Below are 19,681 nucleotides of genomic sequence, written 5' to 3'. Positions count from 1 at the left end.
CTTTGTTAACGTGAGCACATCGAAATGGGAAAGGAGGAGGCGCAGCTGCGACAGTGGAAGAAGACGCGGCGTGACGGGCTAATGGCGGTAGCCGGGGAGAAACGCAATCGGGAATCGCGCGTCGCATCACTGCCCCCGAGTTGCGCCATCGCCATCGCCACGAACAAGCCGCCGCCGCTCGCCGTTTTCCTTCCTCCACGCCGTTTGCGCTGCGCGTCCGAGAGGGGCGGCAAAATTGGGGCGCGCACTGAGGAACGATGTTTATCTCGAGCGCCAAAATAAAAAACCGGGGCGATAAGCTGCCGGTTCGGACGAGCGGCTGCGCGAGGAAGTGCTGGGGAAAACTTCTCGGGGCCTGGGATACGGAGCCGCGCGCCTTTCGTTAAATCGCGTGGTGCGCTCCTCAAGCCTATAGCCTCACACGGCGTGTCGAAACCAATCAGTCAGTCAGTATAGGTTAGGACGAGAGTGAGGGCGGACGATAGCCGACCCAGTATACTTACTACTTCGAAGGATGACCTTCGCAATCGCGCTAAGTCATAAAACTGTTAAAATACATCCATGAAATCCATCCATCCATCCATTGGAATACTGCCACAAATCCATCACAACACCACTCGTATGTCAATCAATCAATCAATCAATCAATCAATCAATCAATCAATCAATCAATCAATCAATCAATCAATCAATCAATCAAAGTGGTTACACTTTGGTGGAGGCTGTTGGGGAGACCACGAGGACGTCTTTGTCAAAGCCTACAGGCCATGCCTCCTCGCCCACGCCTGCAGCACCCCCTAGCTTGCGGTTCACCGCCGAGTTGCGCAGCAACAGCGACAGGGTGTCGAGCCCGTTGTGACATCTGGCGAGAGCAGTTGAAAGCCTCTGATATTGCCCGTAGCCGGTAGTGTGGTATTGAGATGCTATTAAATGGGTACTGACATCGCAAGGACCAGTTACGCTTACTACAGGCCGATTCAGGCTTGTTTCTTCTGTAGGATCTTCTGCGAAATTCTTCAGTGGCTTTAGGTAGTTTCTTATTCAGCGCGTGTTCGCATTCCAACTCGCCTAATCCAACAAGATAGTCACGTTGATAGGTTCTTCGTCATGTTCCACAAGGACTGGACGTTCATTTAGACCTGTTAGCTCACGTCGCGCTGGCAAACCAATCAATCTTGGCAGCGTCCAGCGGATCACGCAATGGCGAGAAAAAGAAGCCAAGAAATGGTTGCTATGAATGATTAGAACGCTCCTTAGGGATAAGCTGTCATGATGATTTACTTAGGTTGCTCTCATCCGCCAGGCACAACAATGTGAGCTACTGGTCTAATCGATGCTCTAAATGGTCAAAACGGACGCCTAGGCCTTGTGGAACATGTCGAAGCACTAATTAATAGGACTATTTTGTTAGATTAGGAGAGTTCGAACGCGAACACGCCCTAAATAAACTACGTAAAGCCAGTGAATAATTTTACAGGCGATTCTACACAAGAAACAAGCCTGAATCTGCTTATAGTAACTGTAATTGGTCATATTGACGTCAATGTCAATTTAACTGATCCTCAGTACCACGTTACCAGCTCCAGACAACCTCAGAAGCATTTGCTCGTGCTCGATGTCACGGATTCGAGAACCTGCCGCTGTCGCTGCGCAAATCGGTGGTGAGTGGCAATGTTGCCAAGCCAGGGGGCGCTGCAGGCGCGTGCAAGGAGGCACAGACCCATCTCTACGACTGAAATGACCTCGTGGCCCACACAACGGCCTCCACTAAAGTCAAACTATTTTTAACCTATCTGATATTCCTAGCGCGCTTACCACAACTTCGGTGACTGGACGTCGCGTTCCAGCTGATTGCCTGCCTAGCTGACCATTCCAAACGCCGCGTTTTCCGTGCAGTGCTCTCACTGATATGCCTGCTTGCGCACCTTGCAAATATCTCGCTCCCGATTGCGCCGGCCCCAGCTTTCCGTAGCACTGCGCGCAATTGTCGAAGAAGGGGCTCACGACGTAGCCAACTTGAATGAAGCCTATGTGGTCTCCGTTCTTTTTCCTCAAGGCGACATTGTTAAGCTCGCGCACGAGCGACAGCCCACGCATTGAAGCCGGTCAGCGACGCAGGGCGGTCGCTCTCAATGCGCCGTCGCGGCATCAGCATGACAATGGCGCGTGATGGTCCGCCGCCTGTATTAGTTTCGGCTAACGCCGTGCTCGGTCGTCGCGGGGCGCCACCTACCACCCCGCTTCCTCCTCATCCCTGGCTACGATATCCACCGTGCTCTGGCGGTGACCCATTGAAGGCGGAGCCCAAACGACGTGCACTGAGCGCAGCCGCAGCGCATATACAGTGGGCTTAACAGAGACGCGTATAGGACATCGCGCACTAGATAGAGGAGGGAACAAGTGGGGGACACACCATCATGCCTCTAGAAGTCAGTGCCGCAAATGACGCGTTTAACTGCGCCGCGTGGTGGGCGCGGTAGGAATGAGGAGGCCGCGGCGGGAGAAAATGAGGTCGCGATATTTGATCTGCTCGGGCGCGACGTCGCGATGGTCCAATAACGCGCGAACATTCTTACGCACGCTCTTACGCAGGTCAGCGAGCCGCGCTACAATCACCGTGGAACCATTCGTATTGCAAGAAGCTGAATTGGACTGGTTCATTCATGATGAAGGGCACAAAAGCAGCGCGAAGGACAGGACGAAAGCAGAGACGACGTAAACAGTCCTGACTCACAACCACTCTTTATTGCGTTGTGAGTAGCAATATACGTGGATCCCTATGCGGAGAAAGGTTGAAAAATGTTTATATGACATGTCATTGTTGTCTGCACTTTATCATAGATTTGATAAGCAGAGCATTTCGCTGCAGTGTAAGGATACAAAGGACACGCTAGGACACAGAGGGCTGCGCATACGGATCCATATACATGGCAACTGAAAAAAAATGGGATAAAGAGTGGTTGTCAGTCAGCGCTGTGTACGTCGACTCTGCTTTCGTCCTGTCCTTGGCGCTGTTTTTACCATCGTCATATTGCAAGAAAACTTCGCTCCAGAGCTGGAAGGGTGTGCCGCCATCACTTGTACACCATATTAGTATCGTTGCAGAACATATCCCCCACAAAGGAATTCCGTTGTGTTTCTGTAAACTCACTGTTGACTTCAATTGACTTTCTGTTGATATGTATTTGTATGCCATGCATGATTTTTTCCGCGGGTAAACAAACGCTGGCGCCTCTATTTTCAATCTTCAAGCTATTTGAACGACGTTCAACTATGGGTTTGATGTTCTGGACGCCGATCGACAAACGCAATGTTTGAGTTATATTCATTACGTGCTAATTGGCGTAGTACCACATGTCTGCTTAAAGACGCCCCATAGCATGACTAACTATGATTCGCGAAAAATGCCTATTTCTCTCATATCATCACTGTCGATAATATGAAGAAACAGCTCCGGCAGAGCCGCCAGCTATCGAGCGCGAGAAGTGGGGGCAGGGGAGAGGCCGAGGGCTGGGAATGGAATGAAAACGACGGGACCTAGTTGTTAGTGCCAGGAGCCGCCTGTACGTGTGCAACACTATTACACAATTTTTGTTTTAGTCCTATCATGTCGCGATTTACAATAAACGTGCAGTAATTACCTGGATAGCACGGTTGCCAATACAAACAGAAGTACTGTGAAAGGTGAGTAGTCTACAGCAGAACTAGAACCACGAAAAAAGAACGAGACCACTTCGATCGTGATGACAATGCAACAGAAGACAGAAGGGAACAATGTGCGACCAAGCTGTCAAGCATTAGAGTTAAAGAAAAAATGGTTTATTGATGGTTATTTGATATAGAAAAGAAAGAAGGAAAAGTTGGGACATTTGACCGTCCCGACGGGGTCAAATAAAGAGACGGAACTTTTACTCCAAGGTCGAGGCAGTCTTGCTAAAGTCAGGACCGTTGACAACCATAACATCTGCTGGTGATGTTCCTGAAGTCTACAGAGCGTTAAGACGGGAGAGACTGAATAAACAGAACAGTGCTACTTCCTTTGTTTTAGAGCGCACCATGGCCACACAAAGAGATACGTTCCGGAATACAGCTTAATGAACGCCAAACAGTGCGCTCATCTCGCCTATACTTATGCGGTCGCTTCCCCCTGCAAATCACTCTCAGTCACCGAAATGATCACGTGGCAAAAAAAAACCGTGTGTAGATTAACCGGTCGGCTGAAGGGGTTTCTTGTACCATTCCCAGCTTGTGCCGGGGTTCCGGATAATCCTAATTCATTAAAAATGTGGGCTAAGTAATACCCTAGTTAGAACTGTGGATAATTCTTCACCTGGATAGCCTTTGAATACAATTTGCCAAGAGAAACACTGCACGCTAAATCTCGACAACCTTTGCAAAAGTTTTTCGCGATGTTCTATTGGGTCTAAACAGACATTCTATCGAGGACAACAAAAACTCAACAAAAACACAATAGCGTAGTTATAGCTTCCGCAATGGAATCGATGTGGTACACTCCATTGCAAGTGCTCACTATTACTTCTGGACAGCTGGCGCTATCGTTACGCGTCAACCATCACTGAGCTAGCGTGTCTTAAAGCCGGTTTTGGTGTTTTTTTGTTCGTTTGTTGTTTATTTCCTTTCAGATGTTCGCGGACCAGGAAGTTGTAGCTGTGAAAGCGTGACGCCCTAGTTGCCGCACTACGGCGACGAGTACGTACAAAACGCCTCACGATTAGGGAAATCAGCGACTCGCAACGAGCGAGCGTAGCAACCAAGCAGTGCACAAACGGAGACGGTAAAACAACGCAACCAAAATGGCCCCCGCAACACCACCTTAAGTCCGCGACAGTGGGTCTGCCAAGGCGATGGCCTGAAGGAGCCCACGAGTCGCACCGCTGCGGTTGTTTAAAAGCTGCAGACAAACAGGGTGGTGCGCTTCAACAGCGTCTAAGGGAAAGCGCGAGATTTGCCAATAAGTACGGACAAACGGTAAGAGATCGGCTACATGTAGCGCGCCAGCGGAAGTTGTCCTCGGGCCAGGCAGTTCACAGAAGTTCACAAAAATAGGATTAGTACAATTTAGAGCTTTCAAGTTTCCCTTTGAGTAATCTTTTTTCGAGAATCGAAAACGCCGTTCATTGCGTTAGATATAGTATTTCAGCGCTAATACTTTATTTTCCGCAGGGTGACAGGAAGGGACACACACATACGCTTGTGTGTGTGTCCCCTCCTGTGTCCCTGTGGAAAAAGTATTCGTGCTAAAATATCATAGCAAACACGTCGTGCCAACAAGGCCAGAAGTCAATCGTTGCCAAGTTTATTTCTAGCACCAATGGTAATGCTTGTGTGTGTCCTTTAAATTTATAACCATGATGTCTCTTGTCTGGTCATCTGCCTAAGGGTTTGCAGGCCTCGCCAAGCTGCTAATGGCAGCTTTTATCCGGCAAATCCGCCCCCCAAATTTCTCTTTCATTTTTATCTCTTTCTGGATAATGAAGCGAATTGCATTGATTGAATTGAATTCGTAACGCACTAACCCTAGTGTAATACGATTGTAAGCATTAAACACGACAGGACGTTTAATTGCCCGTTAGGACCGTCTTTCGCAAGATAGAGTTAAGAAATTTAAGAAAACCAAATTAAGAGGCGGAAAAGTAAACCGAGAAGATATGAGCAGTGAACACGCAAACAAGAAATAAAAATTACCAGTAATAAATTACGGAACGTTATGTTGGAAAGAACTCTGAACTAAGTTTGGCCCAGTGGGGTTCGTCAGTGTGGACCAAAAGCTCAGCACACGATCGCTCCCATCGAAATGCGATGGGGGCGGAAGCACCCCTCCATCGGCGATTCGAACCTGTGACCTCGTGCAGCCATGGCAACCAAGCCACCACGGAGGGCGGACAAGCAAGCAAGCAAGCAAGCAAGCAAGCAAGCAAGCAAGCAAGCAAGCAAGCAAGCAAGCAAGCAAGAAAAAAGAAAATAAAGATTGAAAGGAAGAGAAAGAAAATGTGCAGAAACCCTCGGATGGTAACTGTCAAAGAACAGCGATAACTTCCCAGCAGACAGACCTTCCGAGATGGGCTGCACTTATTGGTTAATGCTTTGGAGGCACGCGGGCGCTGTGACGTTGCATTGCCTCCGAGATCGGCTCTCGTCAAAAACTACACTGAAACTTTTTGCGAGGACACAGATCGCGCACTATAGGGTCAACATATCAGCCAGCTTTGATTACAAGGCCTCTGAGATCGGCCCAGTTTTCGGCCGAACAAGCGACCACGCTACGTGGGGTCAGAGCCAAAGAAAGCTTCGCTTTGAAATAAAGAACGAACAGAGCGAAAGAAAGAAAGAAAGAAAGAAATAAGGAAAGAAAGAAAGAAAGAAAGAAAGAAGGAAAGGAAGAAAGAAAGAAAGAAAGAAAGAAAGAAAGAAAGAAAGAAAGAAAGAAAGAAAGAAAGAAAGAAAGAAAGAAAGAAAGAAAGGAAGAAAGACATGAGAGTGAGCGTCCGTCTGGTCGTGAGCAGCACGTGGAGGCGACCAGGTCAGCCGCGGTCCTCCTTCTGCTGTCCACAGCGTGGTTCGTTACGTTCGCCCGCCTTTGTGTCTGGGCCGCTGTACGCGTCGGCCTACTACACAACACGTATGTCTGGCGCTTTTGTGATCGGGTCCCTGGCACGCAGGAGCGGCGGCGGCGGACAGCAACCCGACCGCCCTTCGAGCGACGAGAAGAGGCCGTTAACGACCGACCGACCGCTATGCACACGGTACTTCGTGGGCGACCAGACACGGTCACGTGTTCTTTAGTTCTTTTCCTTTTCTTCCCCGCACGTAAGCCTCTCGGACGAGCCAATGCCGAGCTCGCATCGCTACGCGGGATGTATCGCCACGGTGGTGGGTGTCAGTCAGAGCGCGTGACCAATGGTTACCTTATTTGCTCCTTTTCCCTACACTGACGTTACGCGGACGAAGCTCGTCGTTCGAGAGTAACGTCGGTAGACTTGACTATACGAACGCAGAACACGAAGACACTTTAGCCACAGGAGTGCGCTGGACTTTCCATATCGGGGGGGGGGGGGGGAGGGGGCGGTTCGAGGGGGACAACCTTGCAGCGACTATGTTCAACCTACCTGCCTTAGTACCTGCTTCAGAAGAACTTGTTTATGGTCTAGTTCATACTTGCTCTGGGACGTAATCGCTACTAAAAAGGACACCACGCAAATCAAACGCACGAACTGTCGTCATGATTGTCCTCTTTTGTGTCTGTTTGTATGATATTCCACCTATAGATGTTGATGCAATAGATGTGCAGGAACAATCATTAGCGTATAGTGGATTTATCTTTTCCTCTCTACAAAAACAATGTGAAAACATTAAAAAAAGAAACAATTCCTAAAGCGTTGTGCTTGAATAAAGCGTCAGAAGATGGCGCTACCAGCGTTTCCACTGTCCTCGGCGTCTCGGTTACTCCGGTATTTTGTAAACTGTAATACGCTTACGGACTATAGGATAGAGCACCGCACTGTTTTCTTTTCATAGAGGAGCCGATTCGAGGTGTCTGGCTTTCACCTTTCAGCTTGCAGTGACAGAAATGAGGACATTTGTAAATCGACTCGCTAGCGAGACCTTCACTGCAGAAACACGTACATGAAAATCTATAGGCTACACTCGTCACATTACCGCAGTGTTATAAAAAAACCTACCTACCCAATAAGTGTACAATACCGGCAACATGCTTAGAGGAAGCTTTCTTGCTTTTGGCGACGTCAGCATCCTGTTCTGGCGCTGTCACATGTGTGCGTGTCCGTAGATGGGTGCATTGGCAACATTGTTTTGTTTTGTCTAGTGTTACTGTCGACGCAGTGCGTGTGTGATTTTATAAATGCGTATTTCATCAATAAAAGTTTCGTTTGCAAGTCCGCGCCTTGTCCGTAAATTCCTTTCCATCCCCCCTCCCCCTTTTTTATGCGTGCGAGCGGTGTATTGCGTCAGCGTTGTTCTTTTATGCTTTCCGAGATGATGGATCACCAACCGGCTCAATTATTGACCTTGCAGTTGGAGTGATTGAACAATCGCCGTTCGAAAGCCGAAACTGGTTTCTTTCGAAAACCGCACGGGCCACCCCGAGTCGAAGCACCACTATTTATTGTACGTTCGAGACATGCGTGCACAGCATGCTGCTCCAGCACCAATTAAAGATGTGGTGGTACCGCCATGTTCTCGTCCATCTTTATGGCGACCAGCATGCGCGTCATCTAACGGCCGCTGCGCGAATAAGAGGTCAGAGACCTCGAACACGACGGCGGCGATCATAACAGCAGTGAATCACTCGGCTTCGCAAGCCCGACGGCTCCTACAAAAAAAAACTAAAAAAACTCTCGGAAAGCGAGCGCGACTTCATTTTATTTTAGTCTTCGGACGTGCCACACTTCCGCCCCAGTTGTGGCGTGCAGACAAAACACGTGGTACGGAATTAAAAAAGAAGTAAATCGGCAACGAAAGGAGAGCGAAAGTCGCGAGCAGGCACTAAAGAACAGGAGGCGGCAGGCAGCCGGTGTACATACGGGTTCCGCTAAGAGTGGTGGGAGGTGACTGCGGAAAGCTAAACCCACGCTATAGCCACGCTTTTTCTTTTTTTTTCCCCCGCTGCGGGCGCCTGAGTCATTAGTCACTCGGCCAAGCCAAGCCAAATCAGGTGCGGGCAAACGGCGCAACCGCTGCGTCTGTCACACGCGGTCGTGTAGTACCGGTGCCGTATAGTCCGGTATATCGCCGTTGCGTTTCATCCTGCACAAGGCGATGTACAGGTCGTCACAAGCGAGTGTCTACTAAAACGATCGACAGATCCAATAATGACCGAAGCCCCTAAGGCGAATGGAACGAGGCTACGGGTTGTTACTGGTTTGCTACGCCTGCCGTATCATTCTTTAATTGCATCAACTAAAGGTAATCAAGAGAGTTTGAATGGACCATGTACTTACCATGCTACTACGCCCGTAGAATAAGACGGAGTTTTGACCAGCTCTGACGGCCTCGGGAAGACGAAAGGCGTCATGACCAGTCGGGAGAGCAGGCTATATAGCTTGAGGGAGAGGCCATGAATGTACTGCGTCACTGCTCACTGTCCCCAACCCATTGAAAATGGGGGAGGGTGAGGTACGAGCGCGTAATAACGATGATAAAGAAAGCAGTTGCTGCCCTGACAAAAGATGTGTCCCCTTGCCGAAACGTTGGCCCCGGCGACGTTCGTTGTTCGACTGTTGCTCATTGCGTCGCACATGAACAATATATAGGTGTTCATACCCCTGTCCTGCGCCAACAGTTGGTTGGCGCAGGACAGGGGTAATTGGAAATTGCAGGGAGAGAGAGGCCTTCGTCTTGCAGTGTCCATGAAACAGGATGATGATAATGATGATGATGATGATGATGATGATGGTGCTGCTGCTGCTGCTGCTGCTGCTCATGATGATGGTGACGGGGATGAAGTCCCCCGTGTTGTCGTGTATATTGCAACCACCCATTACACCGAGCCGACTGCGTTGCCGTTTCCTCTCGCGACAATACCAACCATTTATTCCGTATGAGGCGCTGTAGATATAAAAAAAAAGACAAATACACTGCTGAACGCGCGTAGTGAAACTCATGAGACCCAACTATTTTCTTAGGTTCGTTAGCGTTGCCTGCTAATATGTGTGAAACGTTTCGGATGAAACGTTTCTGTAACGTACAGGTGTGTACGACATGAATGAAACCGCGATAGATTTCGATACAAATGGCGCGTGTTGTTGAATACGAATCGACAAAACAGAAATCACGAGCGCCTGAATGGAGCCGTTTCGTCACGTTCGTTCTTTCTTTGTTTTTTTTTTACTCTCAAGGGCTGCGTGCGTGGGCGTGCGTCGCGAGCAAGTGGTGCTCCAATTTCGGGCCTCGATCGCCCGTTCACGACGACTATAAAGAGATTCACGTGCGGCGTGAAACGCGGCTTGGATTTATGTAGAGCGGCTGCTCGTACGTAGAAAAGCCAACCAGCCACGTTTTCAACCGTGCCAAGGATGCGCACGCTGTTTTAGACGTATACTTAAATGAAATGTGTAAATCTGTAGCCAGGCTTTGCGATGCAAACGTAGCCCTGACCCGACCCAGGCGTGCTTAAACCAAGGAGGTTTAAAATTTTTTGTAAAATCTCCTTGCTTTAGACAAGCCCAGGTGCGACCCTGACTACTATGTTACACGCATAGTAACGTCCACCGATAATATTAATAAAGAAAGAAAAAAGGAATTGCAGCTCCCGTGATATTCCGGCAATGTGATGGGTCCAGAACTGCTGTGCTCTACAACACTTTCCGCCTTAGAACAGAGACTTGGGTAGTCTATAGATTCGATACGTATTCTAAGAACACTTTGGTTGTACGGCTTGCAGCTGTCATTGACGGCTTTTTGCGCTAGCTGGTCGTTGTTCAAAAAGGCTTATTAGTATCTAAGTTTTATTGAAAAGCGTGCAAACAAAAGCAGACGTCAAAGCCAGGTCAGAATTTAAGTTTATTGCTGACAGGATTATGTTACAGTTGCGCTGTGTGTGACAAACAGTTTACAATCACCCAGGAGGCGTCTACCCCGGAAACGCCGGTTCTGAAACTTTGGACTTACAACTGTTAGTTACAACTTGGTGACTAGCACTAACGATGCTAAGTCCACAGTCTATAATGTCGCATTCTTCGCCTCTGTGCTTGAAATTTGTACGCTTGTTTATTTTTAATAAGAATGCTTGTTCCCTATGCAGTGACGGCATCCTTGCACGTACCGTTTTCAATACATAACGTTGAAACCAGCACATCCCCACCGAAGAGGCTGCTGTAAATTCTCCAAGCCTTCCACAAGACGATTCTCAACTGAACTGAAACGGACGAGAACAGACAAACGAGATCGTGAAAAAAGACAAGAAAGAAGACAAGAAAGCTAAACATCGGTTTTCCTCTTCAAAGCGAAACGAACCGCGAAAAACGGGACCTCCCAGTTTCCCTTCCCGCTCCATAAAGAGCGACAGACGGCTAACGAGTCTGGCAACCCCGTTTCGTAAGTGAGAGGAATCGTCTGCTCGGGCGACCACAGCACGTCGTCTGCACAGAGAAAAAAAAGGCTCTTCTTCCTTCATGAACCTTGCATAAGCGCAGCAGACGACAAGGGACAAAAGACAGCCCTAGCTGAGGCAGAAAATAGGCGCATGGCTGTCATTGGCTCGCGCGAACAAAGTCACGAGCGGCGCCGCAAACGATCCGGCGAATGCCGACCCAGCGATAAGGAAAAGCACGGGGGGTAGCCGAGACTTTGCCGAGACTTAGCTGCCGTCTGGAGCGAGTTGGCGTCTTAAAGGCCAACTTCATGGAAACGTCACCTGATCTTAGTACGTGGAGAAACGGAGAGTGGATGTCACTGGAGTAAGTGCGGCAAGCAGTAACGCTAGCAAACACAGAAAATGTTTTTTAACAGTGTTCAGAGTACTTCGTAGCAGACGACAGGCACCCATTGCGGTATGCCGCCCAAATGCGCAATAAGACGGATATTAGAGAGGTGTAGCTTGTCCGGTATTCGGGTAAACGCAGGCGGACGGAGCGGGGCCTTGGGGCAGAGGCGTAAACGTTAGCTGCCTGTATGGTGCAGCCAAACAGGCAGCTCACGAGCCCAAATACATGAAAACAGCTAATGTTGAATTAACCAAGTGTATTCTACTTCGTTGCAGGTGTAAATTTTAGGCAGTGGCGTAATGTTGCTGTTGCTGCCAAAAATTTACACCCACAGAAAAGTAATGTACCTTTGGTTAGTCCAATATTAGCTGTTTCTGTCTGTTTGAGCTCTGCGCCACCTGATGGCTGCACCATGCAGGCCGTTCCCATTTACACCTCATCCCCAACGCCCCAACGTTTACCATTCGCCTGCGTTTACCCGAATATCGGAGAAGCTAAACCACTCAACTGCGTCAATCCCAGGATTGCGCGGAATCGCGTTTTCCTGGTGGGCATTTTTCTATCCTGAGCATTTTAGGAATTGAGTTGGCAAAGCCAGTCACACGCACTATGCCCTATGCGTGAGGAACAGCGAGCAAGCAAGTCACTTGGCGTCAGGCCGACTCCATGATCTGCGTCGCTTCCGGCGAGTTGTAATGAGAGCTCGTTTCCCAGTTTGGGTACTGAGAACTTGTTTATCTAAAGGCGAAAGCCATAAGTGGCTCGTATCCCCGATGACCTTGAAAAAGAAACGCGTCGTCCGGTCCACTGGTACAACTATCATCATCAGCAATGGATCATACTCCCCCTCCTAAGCAAGAAAAGAATGCAATGGCTCATCCCTATCGTAATGCAGCTACAAGTACTCAGAAAAGTGAAACGTAGGGTGCATACATTCATCGGAATCACGCATACAACGCACAGAAGCACGGCATCTAGTTGAGTGGTACAAAAGAAACACGTGACCTTCTCAATGGCTCATACCCCCGTAAGCATACAAAAAAGCGATGGCTACCATCCCCATACGGCTGATGCTACAAGCACTCACCAAAGTGAATCGAACTGTGCATACGTTCATTGAAATCAGATTGAAATTCCTTGAAATCAAATTGAGATAAGGTTGAAATCACATTGAAATTATACAACACAGAACAGCATGCGCTTCAATCCCCTGCTGAATGGATGCAACGTAGAGTAGAAGAGAAACTTTGTTGGCGCGAGTCTGACCCACTGTACGAGCGGCGATGCCGCACTTAAGCGTCGAAAACGAGCCGAAGAAGCCGAACTGGCCGAACTACGAAAGTAGCAGCGCGACGATGCAAGACGCCGCATTACCAAGTGTGTAGCAGGCTTTCGCCTTCACTAGCTACAGGAGTGTAACATGCCGCCGAACTTTTTTCTCCAGTTTCAGCCATCTGCATTTAGCGTACAAAATCGCGTACAAAAGGCCCAGCGTACATTTAGCGTACACTGGGCCTTTCCTGCAAGTGAGCTTTCACTATAAATATTTCTTACGCGTTTCAAAATTTCGCTGTACTTCCCCTTTAATCCTCAACTCCCAAGCCGAAGCTGTGCTGGCCACGTGATTAACGTAGCGCTTGCTGAGACTCGGTACTCGTGCATTTTATAGGCTGTTGATATTGCACTTAGTGGTGCACGCATACTGGAAATTTCAAACATGAACCGGATACTTTTGTTTCGAATTGTACTGCTGCATTCGAGAAAATGATACGACCCATTTCTTGAAGTATAGCATGACGCAAAATTATAAAACATTCTACAATTAGTGGGCCAAGTCTGCAATGAATAGGGCGTCCGCCCAGTGCCCGTAGTTCATGACAAGAACACTTAGCGCTGATTCATGAGAGGCTTTTAAATTTCAGAGTAGGACTTCTCCAAATTCGTCGAAACCGTCGTATTCGACCATGTCTTCAGAAAGTTGCAAAAGTAAGCACATAACACACACAAAAAAACAATGATTGCAAAAACGATATTTTAGCGCTTACGGCCGTTGATTTCACATCGGGCTGGGAGCCAAACAATCTTTCAGAGAAAAGAAAATCGTAATTTTTTTTCAGAGCTGACACGCGTAAAATATCGACGCCAGCACTTTTCCCACTTACAGCATCAATCGGGAAAAAAATCTCAAGTAAACGAAAAGGAAAACACCGCGACAGGCTTACCTCAACCCCGAGCCGATGCGAAGTTATATTGATACTGTTTTGCGGCAGAAAGAGTGATTGCGTAGCACTACATATATCTCGCTTGTCTAAAAAAAAGTAAGGAAAAAAATACGTCAAGAGGGTGAGAGGAGCTGTAGTCACGCGATTAAGCCTATTTTCAAATCAAAAGACACCTAGGTGAGCCCTGTTGTTACAGCCATCTCAGAGCGACAACAGTGCTATCACTAGCCGTCAAGCTCCGCTATAGCTCAAGAAGATAAGACACTAGTTTGAGCAGCGCAGAGTGGTATCTCCGTACGCCCAACCTTTATTGCGCATAGTTTTAGAGCGTATTTCGCGCTAGCTCTTAGAACTGACCTTGACCGCTTTGCTTCGTTCTGACAGGACACTTGCTCGGATAGCTTCCTCAATTGCCCTTTTGCCACGTTGCACCTCTATATACGGCTGCTGATATGCCGTCACAGCGTAACTAAATTCTGGGGTTTTACGTATCAGGACCTCGATATGATGATGAAGCACGCCATGGTGGAGGACTCCAGATTAATTTGGGCTTCGTTAACGTGTACACAATGCATCACAACACGGCGTAGAAAAGCACATGAAAGACTATTAGAAATGAGATATTTTATGCCCGAGAGCTTTCCATGAGCAGGAGTGCTTACCATCGGCTGACGGAGGCTGGTATTAAAAGACTATACGTACGAGACTTTTTTTGCGTAATGTGGGGGTGAGTTTCGCTTCACGAAAGACAGGGCTAATTGCGGTCACTGAGAGAGGTCTTGTAGCAGCTAAAATAGGCTTACAATGATAATAATAAAGGTGATCTTGTCGTACGAATCCCTTTCATGCCACCTGTCATCGCTCGCATATACAACGTCACAACGCCGCATAGGTGTCGAGATTTCAGCAGCATGCACTAAAAAATTATGGGGTTTTACGTGCCAAAACCACTTTCTGATTATGAGGCACGCCGTAGTAAAGGACTCCAGAAATTTCGACCACCTGGGGCTCTTTAACGTGCGCCTAAATCTAAGCACACGGGTGTTTTCGCATTTCGCCCCCATCGAAATGCGGCCGCCGTGGCCAGGATTCGATCCCGTGACATCGTGCTCAGCAGCCCAACACCATAGCCACTGAGCAACCACGGCGGGTAGCAATGCACTAAGGTTCTATTTGCGATACGTATAAAAAGTAGAGCACGAAAAGACAAACACCGTGACAAGTGAAGAAGAAAGGCGTTTAGTACTACAGATAGCACCACAGCTAATATTAATTAACACGTGAATTAAACACTTGGTTGACTGACGGGTTTTAGCACCCTAATAAGAATGCCTGGGCTATATTACAGGTGCTCTTTCGACGGCCACCTAATTAACTTGGACCACCTATATTTACTTAGCGTGCTCCATCACGTCTGTAAATGAAAGCTCTTGCGTTCCGTCCTAACAATAAGGCGGCATCCACGGGTAGGGAGTCGACCTCGATACCTCGTTCTCAGGAGCAAGACAATATCGCCGCTGCTGCCAACACTGTGTGCTGTTACGCTTTCAAGTCATTTGACAATGCACATGTCGACAGCGGAAGCTTCACGACGACGCAGAGTCATCTAAATGTTAAGCGAACATAGAGAACATAACGTCTAGCGAACTATCTATGAAAATTAATGTAATAAGTTCGGAAATGGCTCAGAGCTGTGCCTCAATTTGTTGAGACGGCGGCTGAAATCACCGCTACAACGGCGCCATTTTGATTCGCCACGCATTGAAAGCGACGAATCATATATACATTGGCGGAAGTGGCGCCTTCGATGTTCATCCACGCGAAACCATCGCAGTCGCGCTGAAAGCAGGGGTAAGCAAAAAAAAAAGGAGAAAAAGAGAAAACCTACGTTTCCCAGGCGGTTGACTTCGTTCGCATAAGACGTCAATTCGAATAAGGAGATCATGCAAAGGGCGTCGATCGCTGTACACGCTAACGCAGACAAAACAGTCGAGCTTTAAGAAGCGAAAAAAAAAAGAAGAAACAGGACATGCGTGTACACTAGGATATCGCGCCGCAATCGAAACTCGTTGACGGCTCCGAGCGTATACGGTGAGAAAAAAAAAAACAGCCTGGCCAAATGTAGGATCCATTTGTTAGTTCGTTTTTACCCGTTTTGTTTCGTAGCGCGCAGGCATTTCGTTCTTCCTTGCATTATTTTTTACGGAATAAAAGGACGTGGAAAAGTATCGCCGTCATCTCACGAATCTCTCTCTTTCTCTCTCTCTCTTTTTACGCACCACCGAACTTACAGCGAAACAGAGCAGGACCGTTGAAACACGCACAACGCGAGACAGGGAAGGGAATGTTCTGCGTACTCGATAAAGAACATCTTGTCAGAAAGACAAATAAACAGAGATGCAGTTCACTTCCAGCCTGGTGCAGCGACAGAGCCGCCAGCAGCACAGGAGAGATACAACGGGGAAATAAAGTATACAAGATGAAATGCGAGGAGCAATAATGGTTTAGATATGCATAGCTGATGATGGGTGAAAAATCGGCAGCAGAACCAGGACTATTAAAAAAGGGTGTCTTTCCTTTAAACCAGTTCTACAAAGAGCTTAAAAATTGACAACCCAAAGACTGAGTAAAAGAGATAGAGTGACTACCAATTGTTATCGGTAGACAGTGTGTCAGTCTTATTCATGCAGAATAAAGCACCATATTACATCTATTAGAAGTATATAAGGAGTTTAATATACAGATATTGGAAATAGAGTTACTGACTAATCTCGAGAAAGGCAGATACATCTACGAAAGGCCTATAATTGATTCACAAATATTCAAGATAAAGGGCAAATCGACAGGACGGGAGATACGTCTAGTAGATGCCTATAAGCAGCCTGCAGATATTCAATATAGAGAAAAAAAAAATAAATCCTCAGAAAGGCTGATACGTCCATTATATGTCCACACGCCGTCTGCAGATATTCCTAACGCATTTCATAAGGCTGCTTGGTAGGGTGACAATGAAAAAAACAAAACACTTTTGCTCACAGCCCAATCGTCGCTCATCGCAAAGTGGACATGCCGACGCTGAACAACGCCGTGTCGCAAGGACAAGTGAAATGCGTTCCATACGGTGGCAGAGTTTTCTAAAAGCAGCGCAGTAGTTTGTTCCGTCACAACATTCCTTCAGGACTGAATGTGCATTCATTTGGCGGCAAAAAGATCGGTTATTAGCGGAGAATATGCATGCGCAGTAACTCACCCCCCCCCCCCCTTTTTTTTCAATTAGCTCCAGAACTGAGAAGCGCGGGCCCGCCAGTATGACGCCACGGATATCAATGTGTTTTATGTGTGATAATGTGATGTCAATGTGGATATCAATGTGTTTTCGCGAGGTGGACCGGCTTTCGCTCAGAAAAGAATAATAATAATAATAATATATGGGGTTTTACGTGCCAAAACCACTTTCTGATTATGAGGCACGCCGTAGTGGGGGACTCCGGAAATTTTGACCACCTGGGGTTCTTTAACGTGCACCTAAATCTAAGTACACGGGTGTTTTCGCATTTCGCCCCCATCGAAATGCGGCCGCCGTGGCCGGGATTCGATCCCGCGACCTCGTGCTCAGCAGCCCAACACCATAGCCACTGAGCAACCACGGCGGGTCTCAGAAAAGAAACTTGCGTCGCTGAGTCTTGTTACTTTAGAATGCAGGGTAATATTTGGTTGTCCATTAGGGAAACAGAGAAAGGAGAGATAAGGTAAGGAGGTGAACCAGACGGGGGTCCGGTTTGCTGATCTACATTTGGGGTAAGGGGAAATGGGTATAGAGAAAGGTGAACAGGGTGAGCATTACACGTACGCCGTATGAAGCTCAGTATATAAAACAGTCAGTACAAGCTATTAAATATAATATTCAAAGGGAAAAAAATGGATGCCAACCCCAAACAAATAACAAGAGGTTCCGACTGCAAGAGGGAAAGCATTCCTCATGTATAAGAGATGGAGTGTTTTGTCATAATTTACATTCGTGATAGGCGTCCATGTTTTCCCCCTTTGACTGCGACTAAACCGGATCTGACGAGTTTTCGTCAAATGTTTAACTTGATCAACTACAGTTCCGGGCAGACGCTACAAGCTGTTCCAATCCCATGACGGCACGAGTTGTTAGCGCGGGGAAATTCAAGCCGGTCCTTCTGCGGTTGCCCCTTTCCTTGCTCACCAAGACTCCTGTATACCGTTATACGACAATGCTATTTCCAGGTTGGTAATCCGGCAGTGAAATTCGCGAACCAAACATAACATTCGGGCAGTTGCGGCCACGGGAACTTTAACACAGGGATAACAGAAAAGAAACGAGAACCCTCGTCGATATCATCTTTTCTGTCCGTTGGCCGGACAGAAAAGATGGCTGGCCGTACCTGCGGCCGTACCTGCGGGTACGCACCAGGATTGCCAAGTTCCGCTGCACAGTTCTTAATAATACAGACAGGAACACACGAAGATGCACGCACAAAGTGACCTCGTGTGTTTGTGTGTGACTGCGTGTTTTCGCACGTATCGTTAAGAACCGCGCAACGCAAGGTGGCATTCGTTTTCACGAAACAACTTCGTCTCACACACAACCGCTTGTCGGAGATGCATCGACCTAGCCCAACCAAACAGGGTGCCATCGTTCTCGCTTTAGTTTCTCTTGAATTCCGGGCACACGAGTGTGGTGCGCAGCTCCCACAGGGATCCGGACACCCTAGCTGCTTCGGGCCGCAAAAAAGACAACCTGCCAGCGATCGATCAAACAAGGCCACCGCGCCAACAGCGAGCATCGGAGAAACAACCGCGACAACGCTATACGCAACAACGCCGTAACGCTGGGGCAGCATTCCACCGACAATGGAAAAATGCCCGGGTATACCTGCCCCCTTCCCCCCTCTCAACCCCTTTTGCCGAAAGCAACAAGCGACGGTGTTCGACAAAGCGGTCGGCACTATTGCGGCACCAAACGCTCTCACAAACCGCACGCACGCGAACCGCTGGGAAAGGAACTGCGCAGCTCTGGCGGTCGCGCTCTTGTTCCAAAAAAGCGGGTTATCAGCCGAAACCGGATATTTCGAGAGAGACGACGAACGAACGCGTGTTTTTTTGTTTCTTTCTTTTTTTGCGACCGACACAACCGGAGAGGAGGGGGAAGCATGCATGCCATGGGGGTGCAGCGCAGGCTTGGAGGTGTTCCTGAGCCTTGGCTGGACACAAAACGCGCGTTCGCGCTGCCTCAGGCGTTGCAGAATTAAGCGTCATTTCCTCCTTTAGATCACTATCATAATCACCATCATCATCATCATCATAAAACGCGTCTTGGCCTCGTATCCCTGATTCTTTTAAGACTGTAACCAGAAGAAAAAAAATGTGGCAGGCTGAACTGCATTTGACGTCTACATAATGCGAAGAATTCATGATTTGTAGAGAACGGTCGAATGAATAATGTAGCTGTTGTGTAGCCGATCTGTTACGTAGAGATTATGGGCCATAGTGTTCGTATTGTAAGCACTACTAACGTACTTAATTGTCTTCGCACGTGCGTACAGCCGTGGCCATCCCTGACCGCCTGCTTCGCGCGTCAACTGGCCCATTTTCTTTCATGAACAAAAATCGCTTAGCAGCTCAGTCGGTCTCCGTCGTATAAGTGGTGGAGGTACACGTCGAGATCCCGGCGTCATCTCGCATTCCTGTCCTCTCTGGACCTGAGTTCCGGACATCGCCAGCACCCGGCCACCCCTACAAAACGATGGACAATTCGAGCCCCAGCTCCCCTTCCACGTGCCTCTCACCCTCGAAAATCAACTGTTCGGCCTCTTGAGGTGTCCTCTTGGACTCACACAAGGAAGCTGTTGCGAGGAATCAAAAGCGCCAACAAACTCTGCACGCGTGTTACTTCGCGGAGTAACACGCGTGCAGCATCTCCGACGCCCCTGCCGTCTGCCCTTCTTTGCCACAGAGGAATGTGACAGTATC

General features: G+C 48.2%; 1 protein-coding gene across 4 annotated transcripts in view; it reads right to left on the bottom strand.

Annotated features, from left to right (window-relative positions):
- Positions 1 to 19,681, bottom strand: part of LOC135921700 (cyclic AMP response element-binding protein A-like) — a 252,456-nt gene that overhangs the window by 73,416 nt on the left and 159,359 nt on the right. The window contains exon 1 of one of the 4 annotated variants that reach the window (XM_065456008.1): positions 8,979 to 9,120. The exons of the other annotated variants lie outside the window; for them this stretch is intronic. Within the exon in view, the coding sequence (XP_065312080.1) occupies positions 8,979 to 8,981 (3 nt within the window). The 5' untranslated portion in view covers positions 8,982 to 9,120. Of the gene's footprint in view, positions 1 to 8,978; positions 9,121 to 19,681 lie in introns of those variants that run through there. 4 annotated transcript variants of the gene reach the window in all.

The sequence above is a fragment of the Dermacentor albipictus genome, chromosome 10 (genome assembly GCF_038994185.2).
Source record: "Dermacentor albipictus isolate Rhodes 1998 colony chromosome 10, USDA_Dalb.pri_finalv2, whole genome shotgun sequence".
NCBI classification, from domain to species: Eukaryota; Metazoa; Arthropoda; class Arachnida; order Ixodida; family Ixodidae; genus Dermacentor; species Dermacentor albipictus.
Note: the sequence above shows the minus strand (reverse complement) of the source record. Positions and strands in the feature narration are given on the sequence as shown.